Source organism: Chenopodium album, chromosome 8, assembly GCF_948465745.1.
Source record: "Chenopodium album chromosome 8, dcCheAlbu1.1, whole genome shotgun sequence".
NCBI lineage: Eukaryota > Viridiplantae > Streptophyta > Magnoliopsida > Caryophyllales > Amaranthaceae > Chenopodium > Chenopodium album.
In genome coordinates, this window is record NC_137841.1 from 996,075 (window position 1) to 1,020,356 (window position 24,282).

Here is a 24,282-nt window from a genome sequence, read left to right on the forward strand (position 1 = left end):
ATACCCCAAAGTTGCGAGTAATTTGGACCGGAGGTAGTAATACACAAATCACGAGTATAAATCAAAAGTTTAAAACAACTTGTTAATTGATAGATTAAATAGAAAAATAAAAAACGATATATCAATTTTGGCAAAAATGTACTCTATATTTTTAACTGAATAATTTATTGATCTTGATAACGTATTGTCGCCTAATATTTGCAATTTGTTTTTATAATGCGTGCTCAAACTACGAAACTAATCAATATAACATAGAAATTTAATTAATTGCAAAAAAAAAATGTAAATTTTTTTTTGAAAAAGTAGTAGACTACAATCGTACATATTAATGAATAAAATTAAATTGCTATCTAAAATTGAAAATACTTTATCAATTGTGTTGATGAGGATTGAAAACGTGTTGAGTAAAAGAGGAGAAAGGGTTAGGATTGTCAGTACCTTTTTAAAAGGGAATTGGGTAGCTATAGACTTATGGTAGATTAGAGCAACTCCAATGGTTGAAAAAAGGGACTAGCTTGCAAATATTAAAACTCTTAAACTAATAGCTATACCATTGTTGCACATCTTGCTGATTAGCTTTGGCAAGCAAATTAGCTTTGTAGAGCTAATTAGCTTGGTAAATATTTATTACATAAAAAATATTTTAAATTTAAAAATAAATTAATTTATAACTAGCTTAACCATTGGAGCAACAAATAGCTAGAATTGTTGTAGCTTACAAAGATGATTTGACATAACAAGCTATTATATGAATTAGCCAACCATTGTAGTTGCTCTTAGGACTTTGTCAAATATTATGTTCTTTCCTTAATTTAAGGTATTGGTTTGTTATTTATATACCTTAACAAACAAATACCTTGAATCAAGGTAGTACCTGATTTATTGTCGGTACACGTTGTTGTTTCCGCGTTTATATAATTCTTGTATTCTAAGTGGGTGTACCATGAGCATGGTACACCCGGGTGTATGATGAAAATTTCAGTATTTGACAAAAAAAATACATATTTGTGTTTGACAAAGATGGTGATCATTGGACGGACAGACTAATGTTAAAAAATCAGCACACTTCTTGGGTCGGGACAAGTTTTGGGCCAAAATTTTTGTGCCCAAACCCGCCCAAAAAGGTCCGGCCATGTGGGTTTTTCAAGTTGAGTCAAAAAAATCAACTAAAATGCATAAAAACGCATTCCCAAACCTGCCCAAAAAATTAAAGTTACGTGTCGGGTCCGATCCGATTTGGGGGGCGAAAAATTCTGCCCAAAACCAGTCCAAAATCGGGCCGGGCCGAGCCGAGCCGGTTTAACTTTGATCACCTCTAGTCAAAGAACATAAAGTCTTTAAAAAAACATGATGATACATGAAAGAACATGTTCTTTTTTCTCATCACTCGGTTATTTTTTATTTTTTTATTTTTATTTTTAATTTTTAACATTAAAGAACATATATATTATATAATGTAAAGAATATATATTTCAAACTCAAAGAACATAATAATCAAACTTAGCTTAAAGAACATATTATGCTCGTATTCTTTGTAAATATCTATAATGTTTCCCCCCCTATATTCTTTTAAATATACCTAATGTTCTTTCTGGGCGCACCATGCACATGGTGCACCCTGGTGCACCAACCACACATTAGTCAAATATTATGTTGTTTTTCAAATACGTTCAATCACCCGAATAACCATAAATAATATGTTCTTTTTCTAAAGACTTTATATTATTTGTAATGTCATGTTCTTGTCAAACACAGGTATGTTCTTTTTCAAACACTAGCTTGTTCTTTTTTTTTTTGCACTTGTTCTTAAAAATATGTCTAATGTATGTTCTTTCCAACGTATGGTGCACCTGGGTGCACTATACTATTTTCAATTATGATTTATTTGTTTAAATTTGCTTAAGTGAGAGTTTCCATGGTCAAATTTGGCCTTTTTATCTATATTTGAAGTGAAATTTGAATCCCTATTAATTTTTAAGGTAATTGTTCAATTATTTTATTTTATTTTATATTTTTTTTTACTGATGTGGGTTCGGTTTGGTTGGATTTGGGTTTGCTGATTTTTTTTTTAAGGTTTCGTTGGATCTGGGCGTGGTTGTTGATCGTACGAGAGATGGTGGTGGCATGGTATTTGTTCGATTAGGGTGTGGTTGCAGGTGGTACGGGAGTTGGTGGTGACATGGTTGCTGGGCGTGATTGCTGGTGGCGTGGGGCAGTGGATACGTGAGTTGGTGGTGGCGTGGTTGTTGGTGGCGTAGGGGCAGTGGGTACGGTAGTAGTTGCTGAGCGTGGTTGCTTGTGGCGTGGAGTTTAAGGGTGGTGTAGGATTAGGGGCTACTTACTTGGTTAGGGGTTACTAGGTGGGAGGGGTTACTTGGTCAGAGGTTACTGAATCGGTTAGGGTTTACTAGGTCGGTCAAGGTTTACTAAGTCGGGGATTACTTGGTCGGTCGATCAGGAGTTACTAGGTTGGTCTGGGGTTACTAGGTCGAAGGGGTTACTTCATCAGGGGTTACTAAGTCGGATCGGAGGGGTTACTAGGTTGGTTAGGGGTTACTAGATCGGAGGGGTTACTAGTTCGGAGGAGTTGCTAGATTGGTTAGGGGTTACATACTAGCTAGGTCAGAGAGGTTACTAGGATGGTCCAGGGTTATTAGGTTGATGGGATTACTTGTGTGTTAGTGGCCCCACCGTGTAGCGAGCAACACTCAAAACCTGCTGATTAAGTTAATCTATACCTAGTATTTAAAAACTCTAACCACAAATTCATACTAAGCCACATGTCACCAATCACTCATATGCCACATGTCACCTCCCTTAATCTTTCAATAGAGTAAAATAAATAATGTTTTAAGTCTTTATGCATTCCAAGACTTGCAAATTTAAGTAATAAGAAAATGAAGAGTTTCATTTCTACCATGATAAACTAAAGTTAAACTAATTACATAGACAATAAAATAATATTTTCATCTCCTAAACTTAAAATATAACTTAAATCAATAAGTCATTTCATACCACGCAATATCTATGTATATATATACCTAACTAAAATCCAAAACAACATCGACACATATAACACAAATACATATGCAACACATTTCAACAAAAATAACCAGCCCGTGCATCGAACGGGCTAAAATACTAGTTTTTTTTTTTTAAAAAAGGGAGATGATATGCTATAATAACGTCGTAAATTTAATAATATGAGTATAAGTTGCCAGATTTTAGCTTGTTAAAAAGATTAAGTAGCATAATTTGATATTAAATTTTGTGTGGTTTTTAAGTTTTAAGGGCCTATAATTTTTGAAAGCACAAAGCCTCTAAATTGTTTAATTAAGACGGCTATGGGCGACATCTACCAATAACATTGAAAATAACAAATCCATAAAATTGAGTTAAATATAATTAACAAATTGACAAAGTGGAACCTTATTTGATTCAGTTTTATGTATTTGTTAAAGCTAAGATTATTTTTTTTTTCCAGTTTCCAATTATTAGTTTTTAAAACTAAACAAATAAGGTGTTTTTTTTATATATATTTTTTATTTTGTTTTCAGTTGTCTATCAGAAATTAGTCAAGCTTATCCATTTTTCTTATTTTTTGTTTTTGGTTTTTTGTTTTACACAAATTAGAATACTAAAAAAAAAAAAAAAAAAAAAATTGTCAAACAAGCCCTAAACTTACAAAAAAAAAATAAAGACTCCAGTATAGGGAAATGAACGAATATCTACACTTCGTCATATTTTTGCTGAACTGAAATTATTTTTACTGAAACAAAATCATATATGTTAAACTTAAATTACACCTCCGTTAACTATTATTTACAACAAAGGGGTATTATTTGTGAAATAAAAAATATTCCTTTGTTGCATTTTTGAAATATTTCTTTGTTGCATTTGTGAAATATAAAATATTCTTTTGTTGCATTTGTAAAATATAAAATATTTCTTTGTTGCAAATAATAGTTAACGGAGATAATATTTTTTATTAAATTTAAATTAATTTTACTGAACTGAAATTATAGAACTGAACTTAGGGCCTTACTTTGATTGTGCCCCAAGCTACACGGTTTATTTCCTATACTTGTATAGTTTTTAAGCTTTTGTTTTTATTTTAGAATCTAGAACCACACTGTGTGATTCACACATATTCTCCTTTAATTCATTGATTACCGAGTTCGAGTTAACTATGTTTTTTTTTTTTGGTGTTCCACCCGGTTCACCCTTTGGGCTAATTCGGATTCGGGGATCAGTTCTGGGTGGTTAGGTTCCAGTCCCCTCCCGATTGTTGTTGCGGGGGATCGAACACGAATCCTCCCTACCAAGTGTAGTCCCAATCACCACTACACCAACAACCAATTGGTAGTTCAGTTCACTATGTCATATAGAGCAAAGCTATGTGATTTAAGACTATTCCGAGTCCTCCTAAAGGGTGATCATATATCCCCTGATTTACGCTCTACACGCCAAGGAGTGTTCCTCGTGAGCTTCAAACCATTAAATGGTGCGGAACCCTCGATTATCTATTTTGATATGTCTTCTCTTTTTAAAGGCGATTATTATAATTTAGCGAAGCAAGTAATACCATCATTTATCTACTATAAATCTAGAGACTTGCTTGCTCAACAGATCTCCGATTACTTTGAGACTTGTTTCTGCTTTTTTAGCATCCGTGGTGCCGATTTTCCTTACAAACTTGTTGTTGTATTGGAATTTTCTATGTTTTGTCTTCCCGAGTCCTACGAACAAGGTTAAGTGGACGTACTAAACAAGATCGTCAAGTTAAATGAACGCTTTGATGAAGAGGATGATAAATTGATAAGTATAGAACACGGCTTAAACATGGGAGATTTATAATTTTTTTTTTTCAATTTTTTTTCTTTTCAATTTGATGGAAAAAAAAACTATACGTACTAGACAAGACACTACTACATTTTTGATCTATTGCAACCCTCAAATCCGTTGCATTAGGCCTCAAAATCCGTGGCATTAGGCCTCATGCAACGGCCATATATCGTGGCATCTGCTGGCGTTGCAATAGGTCTAATGCAACGACATATGACACCATCAATGATCCGTGACATTAGATCAATACTTAATGCAACGACAACAATATTGCCGTGGCATTAGCTATAATACCTAATGCCACGGTTCCATACACCTAATGCCACACAATAATAAAAAATGTAGTATCTAGATCATCAAATCGAACACATGAAAAGGAAAAAAAAACTAATTTGTGAAAAAATTGGAAACCGAATGATAGTGGGTTTAAAGTTTAAACATGGGAGATTTATATTTTTTTTTTCAATATTTTTCAAAAATTAAATCAATAGTCAATTTCATTAACGGTTCACATTAGTCAAAAGAGATAAACGGTTGTGATTTAAACTAATACAGTGGCTAGCCACTCAAAAGTCATCCATTAAAGATAATACTGTATTATTTAGGATAAATATTTGATTCATTCTACTAACAAATAAAAAAAATCCTTTAATTTATTTAGGATAAACATCTTAGTTATAATAATTAAATAAAAAAAAAAGTTAAAACTCTTTAAAGGCATGCATTAGGCTTAAATTAAAGCTACAGTGGTACAGTACCAAACAAAAAATATTAAAGCCCTACGATCAAATTAACAAAAAAAAAAAAAAATCTTCTTATTAAAAAAAAAAACCCTAAAAATCTAGTCCTCGAAGGGAAAAACAAAACCCATTTGTGAAAAATCTAGTCTTTTAATGGGGAGAAGTGTAGCAAGAGGCAAGTATCAGCCATTGGAAGACAAGGTTAGTTACATCGTCTCTTTCAAATAACCGAGCCCACAATATCAAAGTTATCCTCTCAAATTTTATTGTCACGTATTTAGTTCAAGTTACAATTAATAGTAGCAAAAAAATTGAGACTAAAGAAGTAACAATTCGTAATAGTAAGGATGAGTATGAATTGTATGATGACCCGTCTTTGTGAAGGTATGTCACGAAAGGACCACGTAGTTGTCACAATATTTGAGGACGTTTGGTTTGAGATTTTTTCAAGACTACCCCTTAAATCCCTAATAATATGTCAATTAGTGTGTAAAAATTGGAGGGATATAATCAATAATTTGAGGAACAATATTATGACTAATTCCCACTTGGTTCCTCTTTGTGGTCTTTTACTCGATTTTTACAATATTCGTAAATCAAGACCAAGTATAAGCTATATATGTTTAAAAACCGGAAAGATACATGAGAAAAAAGACGGGTTGAATGAAAAATTTATGGTTAAATGTGGTTATGATAAGGGGTTGTTGGCAAATTTATCGTTCAATTTTTTACCAGTTGTACCAAATGATGTCTATACAATGCACAAAGGTCTAATACTCTTTTCAAGCAATATGAGTGCTTGTCGAGTTTATAATCCGGTTACTAAGAAAATGTTCGACGTGCCTTATTATGGTTCAAATATTGTTGTCGAAGATGCAACGAATATGATTGTTAGATTTCCAGCCCCTCTTATTACCAAATGCGACTTCATTATTTTTAGATTTTTTCGTTGGCTAAAGCTCATAGAGGTCTATCATTCTACAACTATGTCGTGGAAAAAATTTAATTTGGTGTTGGGTAATGAAATTGTAAAACACTCAAGATGGGATGAAAGGAACTATGTTGCCTTAGTTGATGGTTTGGATTCAATTTATCTATATGTACTAACCAACAAGAATTGCGGATTTGCAATTACATTTAGAGGTGAAAGTATTAATCAGTATACGTTTCCCTTACCTCAACTTGTGCACGGGGCGTACAAGGACACGAGATTATGGGATTGTGCGGGAACCCTTCACCTCTCCTATTATAGCGCGAATGGACTATTTATTTGGAAGCATAATCTTGATGATTATAGCCCAACAACACAAGCTAACGCGTGGTCTTGGGTTCCATTGCTACAATCTAGCAATAGCCCTGAATTGGTTAACTCTTCTTTTGTCGCGGGTAATGTTGTAAGGCCACTAGCTTGCCATCCAGATGTTCCGGTCATGTACGTTCTTGTTAACCATTGTTCAATCTTTGCCTATGATCTACGTAATGGTGCACTAGACAAGATCGCCGAGTTAAATGATCGTCTTGATGATGTAGGTAGTCAATCTATGGCTTGTTTTCCATTTAAGCCGTGTTTGAGCTCTTTCGATGCTGATTTAAGTACAACCGTTAAAGGCAGCAACTACCAAAGATTCCAACTTTTGTTATTCGATATCATTGCTTTCTTTCTGTTGTTTCTATTGATTCTCTTCTTGTTAATACTACCTGGGGTAGGTCTAATTTGACCGTTATTATTATTATTTTTTTTTGACACAATGACCGTTATCTATTTTATTTCTTTTCTAGTTCTTATTTTTATTGAGTTGTTCTGCATTAATCAAACACAATTACACCTTTATTTTTTAAACACGTACAAAATAATATTATTTGTGATTTAGGATTGTATTGGATTCATTCTAGCTTCAAATTAAAAAAAAAAATCTTTATTTAAGATAGGACAAATATTTTATTTATACATAAAATTAAAGTGCAAGCATAAGTTTGAATTAAAGTTACAGTGCAGAGTGTAAAACAAATATATATATATATATATATATATATATATATATATATATATATATATATATATATATATATATATATATATATATATATATATATATATAAATTGAATAAAAAAACACCTAAATCTAGTCCTGGAAAGGAAAACTAAACCTACTTGTGTAAATTCTAGTCTTCTAATGGCGCACAAGTGTACGAGTAGGTCCTAATTTGTTTATCAAATTGCAAAATTATAAATAAATCAACAATATTACGAGTTATCATGACATATATGTAAATAAATCAACTATTGTGAGGTCTATTTTCTAGCCATCAAGGCATATTTGTAAAAAAATCAACTAGGGTGGGGTTCATTTTTTTTTTTTTTATAAAAAATTGTTAATTTATTTACATTTTTGTATTTGATAAAGTTTTTATAAGGTGATAAATTTGTATTTTCTCCAAGTGTACAACCCCTTCATTATCTCTATACCAAGAGGCAAGAATTAACCATTGGAAGACAAGCTAAAGTAAGTTACATCTTCTCTTCCATATAACCGAGCCCATGATATTCAAGTTATCATCTCAAATTTCATTGTCACATTTCTATATTAAGGGTTTGTTTATATTTACTGAGTTGAGCTGAGCTGAGTTGAAGTGAATTGATTGGAGCTGAACTGAATTGAGTGAGCTGAAATGAATATTTTATGAGAGAAGGAAATTATGAGCTATAAACTGAACTAAACTAAACTGAACAGAGCTGATCTGATCTGATTGAAGCTAAACTAAACTGAACTGATTAGAGCTGAACTGAACTGAAATTAAGCTGAAGTCAATAGACCCTAAGTAATCGTCGCAAATTTCATTGTCACGTTCTAGAATAAAACGTACTTTCCTGAATTTGCATAATAAGGGATAATTCTTAATGCTTTTTAATGTAGAGAATAGTTTTAGAAGACATGAATACTAAAAAGGTGTCACTAAATTTGAAAATATAGACAGAAAAGTGCCCGCAAAATTTAAAAATATAGATAGGAAAATACATAAACGAACTATAAAAAACGCCATAAATTTCAAAAAAATGCGCAAACTAATCCAAATTTGGACACTTCAATATAAAAAAAAGGACATATATATAGGGCGGAGTTATGAATGTTAAACCCGCTAACCCTAGCAGACTGGCCTCAACAAAATACTGAATTTCCCTTTATTTGATTTCTAGTAAACTTATGATTTCATTTTAATCCAATTGTGTAACGTGCTTAATACATACAGAGTAATAATTCAATAATAACAATACAAGGAAATACATTACCATAAATAAGTCGTTATATGATAATGCCTATATACTTTGATTGTGCCCCAAGCCACGCAGTTTATTTCCTAATCCTACTTTAAATCTACGATTAATCTCTCTATATATATACTTGTATAGTTTATAAGCTTTAGTTTTTATTCCAGAATTTAAAATCACTCATATTATCCTTAAATAATCCAAAAGTTAATTAAAGTTTGCACTTACTCATTGATTACGAGTTCGAGTTCACTATGTCATATGGAGCAAAGCTATATGATTTAAGACTGTTCCGAGTCCTCCTAAAGGGTGATCATATATCCCCTGATTTACGCTCTACACGCCAAGGAGTGTTCCTCGTGAGCTTCAAACCATTTTATGGTGGGGAACCCTTGATTATCTATTTTAATATGTCTGCTCTTTTTAAAGGCAATTATTATAATTTAGCGCAGCAAGTAATACCATCATTTATCTACTCTAGATCTAGAGACTTGCTTGCTCAACGGATCTCCGATTACTTTCAGACTTGTTTCTCTTTTTTTAGCATCCGTGGCGCGGATTTTCCCTACAAACTGGTGGTTGTATTGGAACTTTCTTATCTTCCCGGGTCCTACGAACAAGATTACAATCTTGATGATATTGATTATTATAAAAATTATTATCGCCATAGCGATGGCGACGGCATGCCACTGAATATGAATATGGATAACAACACCGCTGAATTAGCTGCCGTAGACAAAGATGATGACTTCCGCATCCTTGAGGCATTTTATAACGATGCATCTAATGTAGATAGCCCACAATTCAAAGATGTCGTACACGAGATTTTTGTCAAGATCAAACCAACAATCGAGACAATGCAAGAAGGGGAGTTACTCGAGTGGCTTTCAAGCCATAATAGTAATAATACATGTTCAATTTGCTTCGAAAGTATCTCGACTAAGATGGAGAACACAAGGCTTGTTCGTTGTAACCATGTATTTCACACCGATTGCATCATGAAGTGGCTTCCAAACAAACACTCATGCCCCTATTGCCGAGCCTCTACTTCAACCTTTATACAAATTTGATTGGTTTTATGAGATAATTTTTGTTAGAGTATCAATGTATTATATATTGAGTTTTATTTGTTGAAATAATTTGTTTAAATAGATGATTATTATGATTTATGAGATAATTTTATTTAAGAGTATTATATTGACACTATTACAATTGTTTAAATAAGCCGGCTTTGGTGGCATCTACAAATAAAATTTAAAATAATAAATCTATAAAATTGAGTTAAATATAATTAACCAACTGACAAAGTGGAAACCCTTATTTGATTCAGTTTTATGCATTTGTTAAAGCTACAATTTTTTTTTTTTTTTCCAGTTTTCAGCTATCAATTTTCAAAATTAATCAAATAAGGTTTTTTTTTTTTTCAGTTGTCTATCAGAATTAGTCAAACTTATCAAAATATTGATAATTTCAAAAACTGACAACTGAAAGTGGAAACACATTTTTCTTATTTTCTATTTTTGGTTTTTTGTTTTACACAAATTAGAAAACTAAAAATAAAAAAAATGTCAAACAAGCCGTAAACTAACCAAAAAAAAAAAAAATAACTCCTGCATAGGGAAATGAACGAATATCTACACTACTCTTGTAGATTTATTGAAACTTAAATTACAAAACTAAAGAAAATCAAGGAAAAAGGGTCGATAATAGTCTAAATTCGGTGCAAATTAGAATAGGAAATTAGACTATTTTCAGCTAAAAGTCTAAAAATTTAGTAAACCCTAAAACTCTAAAAGAGAAGGAGAGAAAGGGAAAGAACCAAATCCCCTTTATTTGATTTCCAATAACTTTTATTTTATTTTATTTTTTGACAGGCAGTACTAACTTTAATTTAAATGTTTTTATTTTATCTAATTGGATAACTTGGTTAATAATTCGTTCTATTATATTACATATTAGAATAGAATATAGAATAAGGTAACACACTAACACAATAGGATTAGGATAGAATTTAGGAGAAGAACTAGATATAAGGAAAGTAGTCATATCTAGATCTCTAAAACAAACTGTCAAAATATATATATATATATATATATATATATATATATATATATATATATATATATATATTATTCTAATAATTTTATTTTCTTTTTTGAATAATCTTATATTCTAATAATAATATAAGGAGAGATTTTCACCAAATAAAATAATATTAATACAAGGAGATATATTACCATAAATTATAAGTTGGTATAGGATTATTCATTTTTTTTTTTTTTTTTTTTTTGAAAGAAGATTATTCATATATACTTTGATTGTGCCCCAAGCCACGCGGTTTATATCCTAATCCTACCAAAAGTCTACGATAACTCTATCTATATATACTTGTATAGTTTTAAAGCTTTTGTTTGTAATAATAATACACATATTCTCCTTAAATCCAAAAGTTAAATTTGCACTAACACATTACACATTACACATACATACTCATTGATTACCGAGTTGATCATGTCATACGGAGCAAAGCTATGTGATTTAAGACTCTTCCGAGTCCTCCTAAAGGGTAATCATATATCCCCTGAATTACGCTTTACACGCCAAGGAGCGTTCCTCGTGAGCTTCAAACCATCAGACGATGTAGAACCCTCGATTATCTATTTTGATATGTCTGCTCTTTTTGAAGGCGACTATTATAATTTGGCAAAGCAAGTAATACCACCATATATCAACTCTAAATCTAGAGACTTGCTTGCTCAACAGATCTCGGATTACTTTGAGAGTTGTTTCTGTTATTTTAGCATCCGTGCCGCGGATTTTCCCTACAAACTGGTTGTTTTATTGGAACTTTCTATGTTTTATCTTCCCGAGTCCTACGAACAAGTTTACAATCACGATAATAGTCATTATTATGTTAATTATTATGGTGGCGATAGCGACAGCGATGGCGATGGCGATGGCTATGGCGATGGCTATGGCGTTCCACTGAATATGCATATGGATAACAACATCGCTGAATTAGCCGCCCTAGACAAAGATGACTTCCGCTTCCTTGAGGCATTTTATAACGATGCATCTAATATAGGTAGCCCACAATTCAAAGATATCGTACGCCAGATTTTTGTCAAGATCAAACCAACAATCGAGTTAATGCAAGAAGGAGAGTTAGTCGAGTGGCTTACAAGTCATAATAGTAATAATACATGTTCAATTTGCTTCGAAAGTATCTCGACTAAGATGGAAAACTCAAGGCTTGTTCGTTGCAACCATGTATTTCACACCAATTGCATCATGAAGTGGCTTCCAGACAAACACTCATGCCCCTACTGCCGAGCCTCTACTTCAACCTTTATACAAATTTGATTGGTTTTATGAGATAATTTTTGTAAAGAGTATTAATGTATTATATATTGAGTTTTATTTGTTGAAATTTGTTTGAATAGATGATTATTATGATTTATGAGATAATTTTGTTAAAGAGTATTATATTGACATTACTATAATTCCCACCTTTTATCGACACAATGTCCTCAATCCAATGCGTTTACCGTCAATACACTGGTCAGAATTCCCTAATTTGTTGACTTTTTTTTGAGTCGAAGTATGCTATCGACATTAAAAAGCGTCGAGAAAGTCACATGAGCCATACGTGACTGATTAAAAAAAAAAACCTATTACAATTAAGATAATAATAATAATAAAAAATTATATTCCGTTTAGGATAAATATCGGATTCTTTATTTCTATGTGGTAACATATACAAAAAAAAAAAAAAAAAAAAAAAAAAAAAAAAAATCTATTTAGGATAATATCTTATTTATAATTTTTTTTTTTAGAACAATTTTTTTTTAAAATTACGATCAAATAATAAAATTAAAATCCTAAAAAATATACCCTAAATAGATATCTCATAATAAAAATTGAAATCCTACTACCGAGCAAAAAAAAATAAAAACCCTACGATCAAATAATAAAAAGTAGTCTTTTGATGGCGCACAAGTGTACAACTCCTTCATTATTCCTATAACAAGAGGCAATTCAGAATTAGCCATTGGAAGACAAGTAAGGTATGTTACATCGTCTCTTTCATATAATCGAGCCCACTATATTCAAGTTATCATCTCAATTTTTGTTGTCACGTTTCTAGTTCAAGTTACAAAAAACTTAAGAGAGGAGATCGGAAAATTGTAATATTAAGAATGAGTATGAATTGTATGATCCATCTTTGTGAAGGTAGGCCACAAAAAGACCACGTGGTTGCACAATATTTGAGGACATTTGTTAGAGATTTTTTCAAGATTGCCCTTTAAATCTCTACTAACATGTCAATTAGTGTGTAAAAATTGGAGGGATATTATCAATAATTTGAGAAACAATATTATGACTAATTCCTCCTTAGTTCCTCTTTGTGGTCTTTTACTCGAATTCTTCAATATTCGTAAATCAAGGCGAAGTATAAGCTATATTTGTTTGAAAACCGGGAAGATATGTGAGAAAAAAGGTTGGTTCGATGGATATTTTACGGTTAAAAGTGGTTATGGTAAGGGATTGTTGGCAAATTTATCGTTCAACTTTTTACCAGTTGTACCTCATTATTTCATTACAATGCACAAAGGTCTGTTACTCATTTCAAGCTATCTTACGAGTGCTTGTCGAGTTTATAATCCGGTTACTAAGAAAATGTTCGACGTGCCTCATAGTTTGAGCCATCTTGACTATGGCAGAGAAGCAACAAGTATGATTGTTAGATTTCCTGCCCCTCTTGTTACCAAATGCGACTTCATTATTGTTAACTTTTTTGGTATTTTCAAACACATAGAGGTCTACCGTTCTACAACTATCAACTATGTCATGGAAAAGATTTAATTTGGTGTTGGATGATGAAATTGTGAACCACACATGTGTTTGGGATAAAAAGAATTATGTTGCCTTAGTTGATGGTTTGGATTCGATTTATTTATATGTACTAACTAACAAGAATTGCGAATTTGCAATAACATTTAGGGGTGAAAGCGAAAATAATAATCTTCATAGTATTAATCAATATACATTCCCCTTACCTCAACTTGTGCACGGGGCGTACAAGTACACGAGTTTATGGGATTGTGCGGGCACCCTTCACCTCTCCTATTATAGCGCGAATGGACTATTAATTTGGAAGCATAATCTCGATGATTATAGCTCAACAACACAAGCTAACGCGTGGTCTTGGGTTCCATTGCTACAATCTAGCAATAGCCCTGACTTGATTAAATTATCTCTTGTCGCGGGTCATGTTGTAAGGCCACCAGCTTGCCATCCAGATGTTCCGGTCATGTACATTCTTATTAACCATCGTTCCATCTTTGCCTATGATCTACGCAATGGTGCACTACACAAGATAGCCGAGTCAAATGATCGTCTTGATTATGAGCTAGGTAGTCGACCTATGGCTTGTTTTCCATTTAAGCCGTGTTTGAGCTCTTTCGATGCTGAGTTAAGTACAACCGTTAAACGCAGCAACAAGGCCTACAACAAAATCAAACGTTTGTTATTCAGCATTGCTGATATTCTGTTAACGACTTTAGCGTTATTATTACTATTACCTCTCTTGTTGCCTTTTATACTAATAATACTATTGGCGTATTTTAGTATATGAAATGTGAAATCAATGTCATCGGCTGTGGAGTACGTATAAGGAGCATAGTATGATTTATTGAGATTTGAGACGTTTTGTGTGTGGCTAACCAATTTTGATTTATGAGAGTAATCTTATCTATAATTTATTTGTTTGTATTATTGTATAGGTAACTTTATTTATTCATAAGAGTAACCTCATTTTAGCAAATACAAGTGTAGCAAGTGCGACGATCTTGGCTTCCTAGGATGGTTATTTTTCTTTCTATACCTTGTTGTTCTTTCGTTTAAGCTGTGGACACACCACACACGTGTCCTAAAGACGAAAAATCATTAGTAATTGATCAGATTTTGCTCGTGTAAATCAGCTAATATAGTGCATTGTTATGTAACCTAGGTGCTTAAAGGTTTCATGCTTGCTAACATTACGGACAAGTTTGAAGTACTTAGACTTCCATCTTAATTAGCATTTTGGCAAAGAGGGAGGCAGGACAAGAGACGAAAAGCTTAGTTACTTTTGAGCCTAAAATAATGGTTTTGTAGAAGTAACTTATTGAATTATATGTACTTATTCAAACTAATTTAATCTTAAAAAAAAAAAAATAAATAAATTTGGTTTGAAATAATCTTATCTTTGTAATTTGGATTAATGCAAAACTTCTTCTTATAGCATTATACTTTGTCTATTCCTTATTGCAATATGGAAGTGTGCATAAACTAAAGCGGTGAGAAAAGGAGATAAAGAGAAGATTACAAAACTTATCTGATTGCTAAAAAGTAGCAAACATAAAAAAAAATAATAATAATAATAATAATTTTTATATGGTGTATAAAAGGTTTAAAGAATTTTGCAACATAATTTTAAATCTTAAGTCAAAATAGCAACAATTTTTTACCAACAAGTGTAAAATGAACAGCTCGGACAAATATATTAAGGTGTTAATTTAGGTGACTGGATCAAGTTTAGTCGAGTCTAATTCGAATTTGGGTCATAGGTTGTGTTCAGCCCAATTAGAGGATTTGACTAAACCAATCATTTAACGCAAATTTTAATGTGCACCTAGGTGCACTACGCCTAGGTGATGACATAATAACAATTGAATCATCTAACTGGGGTGTTTGGTAAACAACTGATTGGTATGAATCGGCTTATTTTGAAAACGCTCCAAATCCGATCGTCAAATTCCTTTTAGAATATGATTGAGTCAGGTCGATTTTTGACACCACAAATCCACGGGCCACGAGTCAATGACGGGCCACAAAGTATTGGTCTATTGGAGATTTGGAGGAGGCTCCAATCAAGTAGTACTCGTAGTGTTCGTAATTCACCGCAATAATAGAATAGTAGATCAAGTCATCAAGAGCAAAATTGTTAAAACAAAAAAAATATCTGCTCTTCATCGTCTTCAACCATTTCCACTTGAAACAAAAAGTCTGAGCCTCCAACCCAGAAAAGAGAAAGAGGAGAGAGAAAATATGGAGAAAGGTAAAGGAATCATGGTTGGAGGAAGAAGATGGGCTGTTGAATTCACTGATAATTCTACTGCTCCTTCTTCTCGCGACTTTCCAGATCCTCCTGGTTTCACTCGCGCCTCTCAAGATCAGGTTTTGATTTCGATTTTTTTTTTGTGCCTTTTTAATTCGATTTGATCCTGAATTTGTGAAATTAGGGTTTAATTTGTTGTTTTTCGTTGTATGATTTAGGAAGATTCATCTGTTGCTCGTCAAAAGAAGGATGCTGAAGCTAATTGGAAAGCTCAGGTAAAATTTAATCTCCTTTTCGAAATTAGGGTTTATGTTTTTTTGGTAATGTATTGCTCTAATCGCGGGCTTTATTTAGTTCTGCGGTTACTAATTAGTATAATAATTAGTATAATTTGAATCAATTTTGGGAATGTGCTTGTACTGGTTGTAATCAAATTGCGGCATTCTATTGACTTTTATGTGATCTTCACAATGAATATATTGATTGTATGATTATATTAAAATTGTAGTGTTCTGTTAGATGTTGAGGTGTGATACCGAATAGAGAGTGTATCCGGACAGAATTACGATTGTTTGTAGTGTTGCTAGCTGATTTGAATGTGAGGAGATACAGTTTGGGTTTCGTAGTGTTGGTAGCTTTGAAGTGAGAATCACTTTCAAGCTAATAGTTTTTTGATTTTGAAGTCAATTGTTCAATTAGGGCCCTGTTTGGTTTGATGTAAAATGTTTTCATAGAAAATGAATTTTCCATTTTTTCCCATTTTCCTTTGTTTGGTTTGTTAAGGAGTGGAAAACAATTTTTCAAGGGTGGAAAATTCCATCCTTAATGATGGAAAACATTTTCCTTTTAAAAACAAGGGAAGCCACATTTTCCTCTCTCCTCCTTACCTCTTTTTTTACTTCCCTCTCATTCATCCTTACATTTCCACTCTTATTTTTTATTTTTCTTGGACTTTTCTTGTATGCAACCAAACAAAGGAAAACTAATTTGCAATTGTGTTTTTCCTTGAAAATATGTTTTCCATGAAAACTAATTTTCCATTGAAAATGTTTTACATTAAACCAAACGGGGCCTAGATGTCATCACCTCATACCGGATAGTAGTGTTATGAGACAAGGTTATGGAATCCGTTGTTTGGTAGTAGTAAGAAAAGGTAGGATTTATGGCTAGCGTATAACTAACGTTGCACTCTTTTTCTGTATATAGAAAGCTTGGGAAGTTGCTCAAGGTCCTGTAAAGAATTTGATGATGATGGGATTCATGATGTGGATGTCTGGAAGTACCGTACATTTGTTTAGCATTGGTATTACTTTTTCAGCTCTTTGGCAGCCCATTAGTGCCCTTCGAGATGTTGGAAAAGGTACAATCATCTACTTAAATGTCTTGTTATTGAGTTTTTTTCATCCTCTATATGACACTTTAGTAGTTATAACATATACGGGGACATTGCATTTTTACTTTCTGCTTCGTAGGTATAATGCAATATAATAGCTTGATGACAATCAAAATTGGTTTTGTTTTTTAGTTTTTGAGCCATACAAGGACAGCAAAGTTGAGCTTTTAGGGCCAAAGTTGGTCTTCCTTGCTCTTAATATGGTGGGACTTGCCCTTGGTATCTGGAAGGTAATTTGAGTAGCTAAGGCATTTTATTGGAAAGGAGATAGCGTTTCTTTTTTTCTATTTTTTTTAACAATGTATATACCTTTTTATTTTCGTACTGGCAGCTGAACACACTGGGTCTTCTCCCAACACATGCTTCAGATTGGGTGTCGTCTTTACCTCCTGCTCAGGTTCTAGCATTACCTTATATCTTTTTCTGTTTATTATTTGTAATTCTGGTGACATACAATATGAGAAAACCACTGATGATTCTTAGATGTGATGCCTTGATGGATACCTTTGTTCTTGATCTAGTTTTATGATCATGTATGATTTATAACTAAGTGGCCTTGTTATTAAGCTCTTGAAAACCTGCCTAAAGGTCAATATTCTTAGTTTAAGCTTATTTAGATCAGCTCTTTTAGAGTTTATAAGCTTACGGCTTTTGAGCCTGCATAACTCCATGTTTCTATCATAGGAGTTACAGGTTTAGTCTTTTTAGAGTTTGGTGCTTAGAACACTTTTATTGCCATGTGGTGTTTTGTTGTAGCCCTTGTAGGTGCTGCAATTGGTGATGGTTAAAAGAAACAGCTTTGTTCTCGTTAATGTATGTTTTAATGAGTAGAATTCATTTGCCTTTGTTTGGGGGAGAAATTTTCTTTCTTTTTTTTGAGGGGGGGGGGGGGGGGGGGGGGGATAGGGGTAGGGGCCACCTTGAATTCTGCAGTGCCACTGACCCTTCCATCTATGAAAGGAAAAAGAACCTTAACTATGTTGCATTACAAAAATGTCAAGAGCATGTATTTAGCCTTCTCTGTTAACTTTACGTGAGATCACCTTGTTAAGAGCTCTTGACTTCTGCATTATACTGGTGGTTGTTGGGAGATCAAGATGATATAGCTTTGCCCCTCACAATCATAGAGGTGATTTCCATCTTTAGTTCTTGAATGCCAGGATTATACCAGAGGTGATTAAAATGATATTTTTAATCCCATCCTTATTGGTCACCTTCCCATATGATCCAACTTTTTAAAACATCATCTGGCTTTAATCTTTTAAATCTTAAGCAAAAACGGCTACCATCCCAATTATTGCCACACTCTGGACATCCTAAATGAAAGTATGAAACTTTTATATGGTGATGGAACTAAGTGCTGAGAAGAAATGTGATGTTAGGAAGATGTGATAATGTACATACTCTTAATTAGTTATGTACTCTTCATATGAAATAGTTGCATCTGTGTGCTTAAGGAATGTGATGCTTATACAGGACTCTTTTATTGTAAAGGCTGTGAGAATAGTGAATAACAACATTTATTGGATTTTTTTATTTATGCTATTATATGTGAGGGTGCACTACCAGTCATGTATGCACAAATGCACAGATGAAGTAAAATTTTTGTTGATTTCTGAGGAAGGAATAATTACTGTTAAGCTAGTGGAGAGAAGGAAATTTTAGGCTGTTTTTTCTTGTCTGATTGCCATTTAAGGTAGGTGTATTGATAATGTTGGGGTTTCAATATCTTGCTTGTCACCAGCTAGTCTATTGTACCATCTACATCAATGTTGTACAAGCTTGTCTCTTGGACTTCCAATTTTGATTATAACCTTGACAAATGTTTTGTTGCTACTCTCAGGAAGTTGAGTTTTCCGGTGGTGGATTGCCTCTGTATTAATTGCTTGCTAAATCCTTCATTTGTTGATCCTACAAACTACAAGAATAGCTTGATGGGAACGAGCCTGGTAGAAGATATCAAGGAAGCATAGCTGTTTTGTTGATCTCTTTTGTATGATCAGGTTTATCATTGCACCTCATAATTTAGGACTTCGTATTCTATGTGCAATATGCAAGACAGTTCCTATTTTTGGAGAAATTTTTGGAGACATGGAGGAAGTGCAGGAGATTCAGTATGCAAGACATTTCTTATATTCATAGGTCCCTTATATACAAATCTGTTTTTGCTGTATCAGGGGTCAAGAACCCAAAAGGCATAAACAGTAACTTGTACTCTCTAATTTTAATTAATCTTTCTTTTTCTGCTAGCACTTAGAGTTAAATTTTGTTTTCAATTTGGCTGAGATTTTAACTCAATCCTTTTCTGCGTTCTAGTTGTGCTTGGAATTGACCGACAAAAAATTGTATCTATTGTTGATGATCTTATTAATGTGCTCATGCATAGCTTGACCCACATGTTTTGTCAAGCTCACTTAAATGATATTCGTGTCATGTGGTTAAATTAAGCAGGTTGAACCCATTGTGCATGACCCACCAGCATGTGTTAGGCTTGTGTTGGGATGGTGCCGAATTTGGTCATTTTTGTGTAGTGCTTGATCCACTTTAATGCTAGTTCAATACATATCCAACTTAGTGATGGCATTAGGTTGGATTGGCCATTGCCTAAGCATGACACAACACAAAAAAAAAGTGTGGCATTGAAAGAAATTGTGCATGCTGAGCGTGGGCAACATTTTTGGGAATAAGTTAACCTTGAGGTACGAATGCAAGTACAACACAATAGCACCTAAGTTTGGGTCTTCCATTTGTAAGTTGAATACACCACGTGGCTAGTAGATTAGGAAATGGACTAGACTTAGCCAGATCCAAGAAACACTAACCCGACGAGTGTAACATACCTCCATCTTTAACTTTTTTTTAGGAAGTCCACCCAGTTCAATGGATATTCGCTTCGACTATATCCGAATCTGACTTGTGTTGCTCATATGACTTATGGTGGATCAATCTCCCATTAAGAGTTTCTATGTATGTTGATGTTCGAATCCAAGACTTTTCTTAAGTAATTTCAAGTTGTTTACCACTCGGACCAACCTTTGTTAGTCTACAATCTACCTCGATCTTTATTTATGCCTACTAAAGAGGTCGTTGGAAAAATCAAAAGAAAGACATTAATGGCCCCATTGAAAAATACTTTTGACCCAATGTATCAACTTTAATTATCAAGCAAATGAATTATCATACAAAATGTAATTAATACATATACCAATTTCCAATTAATTTCAAAATTACAATTGTAACATAAAAATGTATCCTTCAGCTTCGAGTAGCGTAACAATTAGGCGAATCAAAACGCAAAAAGCCAACTCTTTTATACAAACAAACAACGATTTATATTCACCAACTCAATCTTCTCACATTTTCACACCTTCCAACACAAAAAATTCCAATTTCTCTCTCCTAAAAACCCCATTTTTAATCCGAAGAACATCATCAATGGAGTTCACACTACAACAGCTTAAACAGTACGATGGAACCGACCCATCAAAACCCGTTTATGTCGCAATTAAGGGTCGGGTTTTCGATGTTTCAACCGGCAAGAATTTCTACGGACCAGGTGGGGCCTACGCCATGTTTGCTGGAAAAGATGCTAGTAGAGCTCTTGCTAAGATGAGCAAGAATGAAGACGACGTCGTTTCCAACATTGATGGCCTTTCTGACAAGGAACTTGAGGTTCTTGCTGATTGGGAGAAGAAGTTTGAAGCTAAGTACCCTGTTGTTGGTCGTGTTGTTTGAAAGTTTTAATCTTTGATGAAATAATTATGGAGTAAGTAGTATGATTAATTATGTTGGTCTTATGTTTATGTTATGAAATTTATGGAAGGAATAATTGTCTAATACCATAATTTGTATGTTGGTGTAATTTGATTATCTGGGTTGTTGATGGAATTCTGATGAGAATTGTAATGTTTAATTTGGTTAATAAATACGACTTTTTCTAAAGTTGAATTTCATTCTTTTGTTAAATTTTTATGTTGGATTTTATATGGTTTGATGAATTTAGTGATCTGGGTTGTGAATTGAAAGTTATGTTAATTTGAATTTGGTTTTGATTGATTGGTCAAAAAGCCAGAGTTTCAATTTTGGTATGACTTTTATACAGGGTTTGATGAATGTATTGATGTGGCTTGAATATTGAAAGGTTGAATTGATTTGAATTTGGTTTGATCGAAAGGTTGAATTTCATTGTTTGCATGACGTTGTGCATCAGTGCATGGTTTGATGAATGTAGCGATGTGGGTTGAGAATTTTAATTTAATTAACTTGAATTTGGTTTGATCATAAAGTTGAATACCAATGTGGGTATGACTTTTGTGTATAGTTTGATGAATGCAGTGATCTGGGATCAAAATCAAAAGGTTAAATTAACTTGAATTTGGTTATATCAAAGAGTTGAATTACAATGTTTATATGACTTGTGTATGGTTTGATGTTCATAAAATTTGGGTTGAGAATTGAATGGTTATATTAACTTTAATCTGGTATGATCGACAAGTTGAGCTTCAATGTCTGTAGTAACTTTGTGTATGGTTTGATGGATGTAGTGTGGGTTGAGTATTGAATGATTGAATCAACTTGAATTTTGGTACGATCAAATAGTGAGCTTTAATGTTGGTATGACTTGTCTGTATGGTTTGATGGATGTAGTGATGGGGGATTGAAAGGTAGAATTATCTAGAGTTTTGTATGATCAGTTGGTTGAGACTTGGGAAGTCGGATTTTTAATGTTGGTTTAATCTTATGTATCTGGATTGTTGTGGATACTTTATTAATGATTTGACCTTTTGGAGCTGTGTGTGATTTCTTATGCTGTCTGTATATGGTTTAATGGATGTGCTGTGGATGATAGAATTAACTTGAATTGGGTATAGTTGATTTTGTTGAGAAGTTTAAATGTTGTATATATCTTCAGTTTTTGTCTCTTTGATGGATGTGAAATTCCGGGTTGTATGTGAAATGATTAATATAATGATGTATGCTTTTAAAAGTTAGAATTTTGTTTTCCCTAGTTCTGGTGGTTGTTGAACTTGAATTCAGGATGATTTCATGAAATGTTATGGGTTTTTCCATGTGGTTGTCGATGGATGATTCAAATTTTCTTTGGAATCATGTATATATTTATTGATGAATGACTTTATTGTTAACTTTTTCTGTTGATATTGGGTTTTTAATGTGTTCATTTAGTTTCTGTAAGTAGTTTAGTAAATGGAATTTACTGGATTTCTTACATCTTTATTGATGACTGACTATGTGGCTGTGCTGGATTTAAACTTTGAATGTTACTTAGGGTGTTTTTCCATGACCGTCTTGGTTGTTCAAGTAGTATAGTGATGTGGATTTTTAGATGGAATATTATCTCAAATTTAGGTTGATCATTAGTCATAAATTTGTGCAGGATCAATTGCTTTCTATTCTTTATATTCCATTTGTTAGTTTTTCATGAAACTTAATGTAAATTACAAGTCAGTTTAATTAATAAAGAGAGGGATGCTGTTGGGAATTAGGAATTTAACTACGAACCTTCCAAAATTGTGTTTGTCTTTTTTTTTTTTTGGTAAAGATTTTGTCTTTATGTTGTGAATTTGAGATCACTCATCTATTTTATGATGTATTTGTTTTAGGAGTGTCATTAAGGAGGGGGATGTTTGTGTATGACTTGTACAATTAGTGTGTTATTATTTTCAAATAATGTGTTCTTGGTTGATGCTTATGTAGTTATATAGTTAAGTGCTAATAGTTGAAACTCTGTAAAAATTTCAAGCTCATTTGCTTTTTTTTTTCTGCCTCAACAAATAAAGAAAGTACACTTTTTTTGTTTTAAAGCTTAGTTTAGATTATGGATGTTTGATAGTAGTATGAGATGTAGTATTATAAATCATTCTGTTATAAGATATTAAGGTGTAACTTTTGATCTTCTACTTAAAGTTTTTCTGGCTAATTCATAGGCATAGTGATTTGACCATGAAATATGGTGATTGATTATATTAGATAATGGGTAATTGTTTCTTTCCTTCTCTGTCAATGTGCCAAATGCAATAAATAGAATGCTCTTTTGAGGATGTGGGTGGAGAGAGCGTATTTATGATGGTGTGTCAGTTTCTCCTTTCAGTCTTTATCTATGCACTGGATTCAAATCAGACTCCAGTTGTGATACTTGCTACAGGTCTGTAAATCAAATTATTTTCTATAGTCAATACTTCAAAACCACTGCAATACCTTTTTCGGTTGCCAGTTACATACTAATGGTAGTTATTAAAGAGGCTTAAACAATCTTCATTCTGGATACTGGATAGGTGTTGCCTAGGGTTGTATGGTCATGAATTGCTCATTTCAAACAAAAGCCACTCCTACTTTCGAGCAAAGTCCCCTGTTTATATCTGTTTGTATTTTTTTTTTTTTTTTTTTTTTTTTTTTGACATCATTATATCTGTTTGTAACGTTAAATGCTTTACACTGTTTGGTCTTTTAAAGTCAGTCTCACGGTTTGCCTCAACTCTAATCGTAGATTGATAGGGATTCAGATTTTGACCTCCAGAATCCTTGAGTCTAGAACAACACACTGGATAGCTGATGTGGCTATTGTCATTTCTTGTTGAAGTGTACATATGTTTGTTATGACACTGCAAGGTGCAAGCAATATAAAGATTCTAATTATATTTTGGAACTGGGTTGAGATCATGATTATTTTTAAATCCTTGTTTCATTAAAGTTGGTGATTTGAAGAAAATTTCCTCTGAGTATATGCTAGGTACATTAAAGAAAAGAAGCATTTGAAACTTATTTCTATGGCCAAAAATGCTATTATGGTGTTGTGAATGTTTACCCCTAATTTTCTGGATTACAGTTTTTGTTGCTGTTTTATGCCTATAAAGCTGTATTTTCTTTTTTTTTTTTTTTTTTTTTTTTTTTTTTTTTTTTTTTTTTACATATATAT

The 24,282-nt window shown here is 32.9% G+C and overlaps 2 protein-coding genes across 2 annotated transcripts; both read left to right on the forward strand.

The window, feature by feature from the left end:
* The first annotated feature begins 15,709 nt into the window (after positions 1 to 15,709).
* LOC145641518 (uncharacterized) lies at positions 15,710 to 19,597 on the forward strand. The gene is made up of 6 exons (XM_081692342.1): positions 15,710 to 16,074; positions 16,174 to 16,230; positions 17,162 to 17,315; positions 17,481 to 17,578; positions 17,680 to 17,745; positions 19,192 to 19,597. Exons 1-6 carry the CDS (start codon positions 15,718 to 15,720, stop codon positions 19,228 to 19,230), a joined length of 771 nt encoding a protein of 256 aa, XP_081548468.1. The 5' UTR covers positions 15,710 to 15,717; the 3' UTR covers positions 19,231 to 19,597.
* Positions 19,598 to 20,608: 1,011 nt separating this feature from the next.
* Positions 20,609 to 21,296, forward strand: LOC145641520 (putative steroid-binding protein 3). Its single transcript, XM_081692343.1, has one exon. It carries the CDS (start codon positions 20,784 to 20,786, stop codon positions 21,081 to 21,083), a length of 300 nt encoding a protein of 99 aa, XP_081548469.1. The 5' UTR covers positions 20,609 to 20,783; the 3' UTR covers positions 21,084 to 21,296.
* Positions 21,297 to 24,282: the final 2,986 nt, after the last annotated feature.

Excerpts from the sequence above, each read along its gene's own strand:
- LOC145641518 (XM_081692342.1), top strand. The coding sequence starts at position 15,718 with ATGACGGGCCACAAAGTATTGGTCTATTGGAGATTTGGAGGAGGCTCC. Across the intron at positions 16,075-16,173 it reads CTCGCGCCTCTCAAGATCAG|GAAGATTCATCTGTTGCTCG; the intron begins GTTTTGATTTCG and ends TGTATGATTTAG. Across the intron at positions 17,579-17,679 it reads TTGCCCTTGGTATCTGGAAG|CTGAACACACTGGGTCTTCT; the intron begins GTAATTTGAGTA and ends TCGTACTGGCAG.
- LOC145641520 (XM_081692343.1), top strand. The coding sequence starts at position 20,784 with ATGGAGTTCACACTACAACAGCTTAAACAGTACGATGGAACCGACCCA.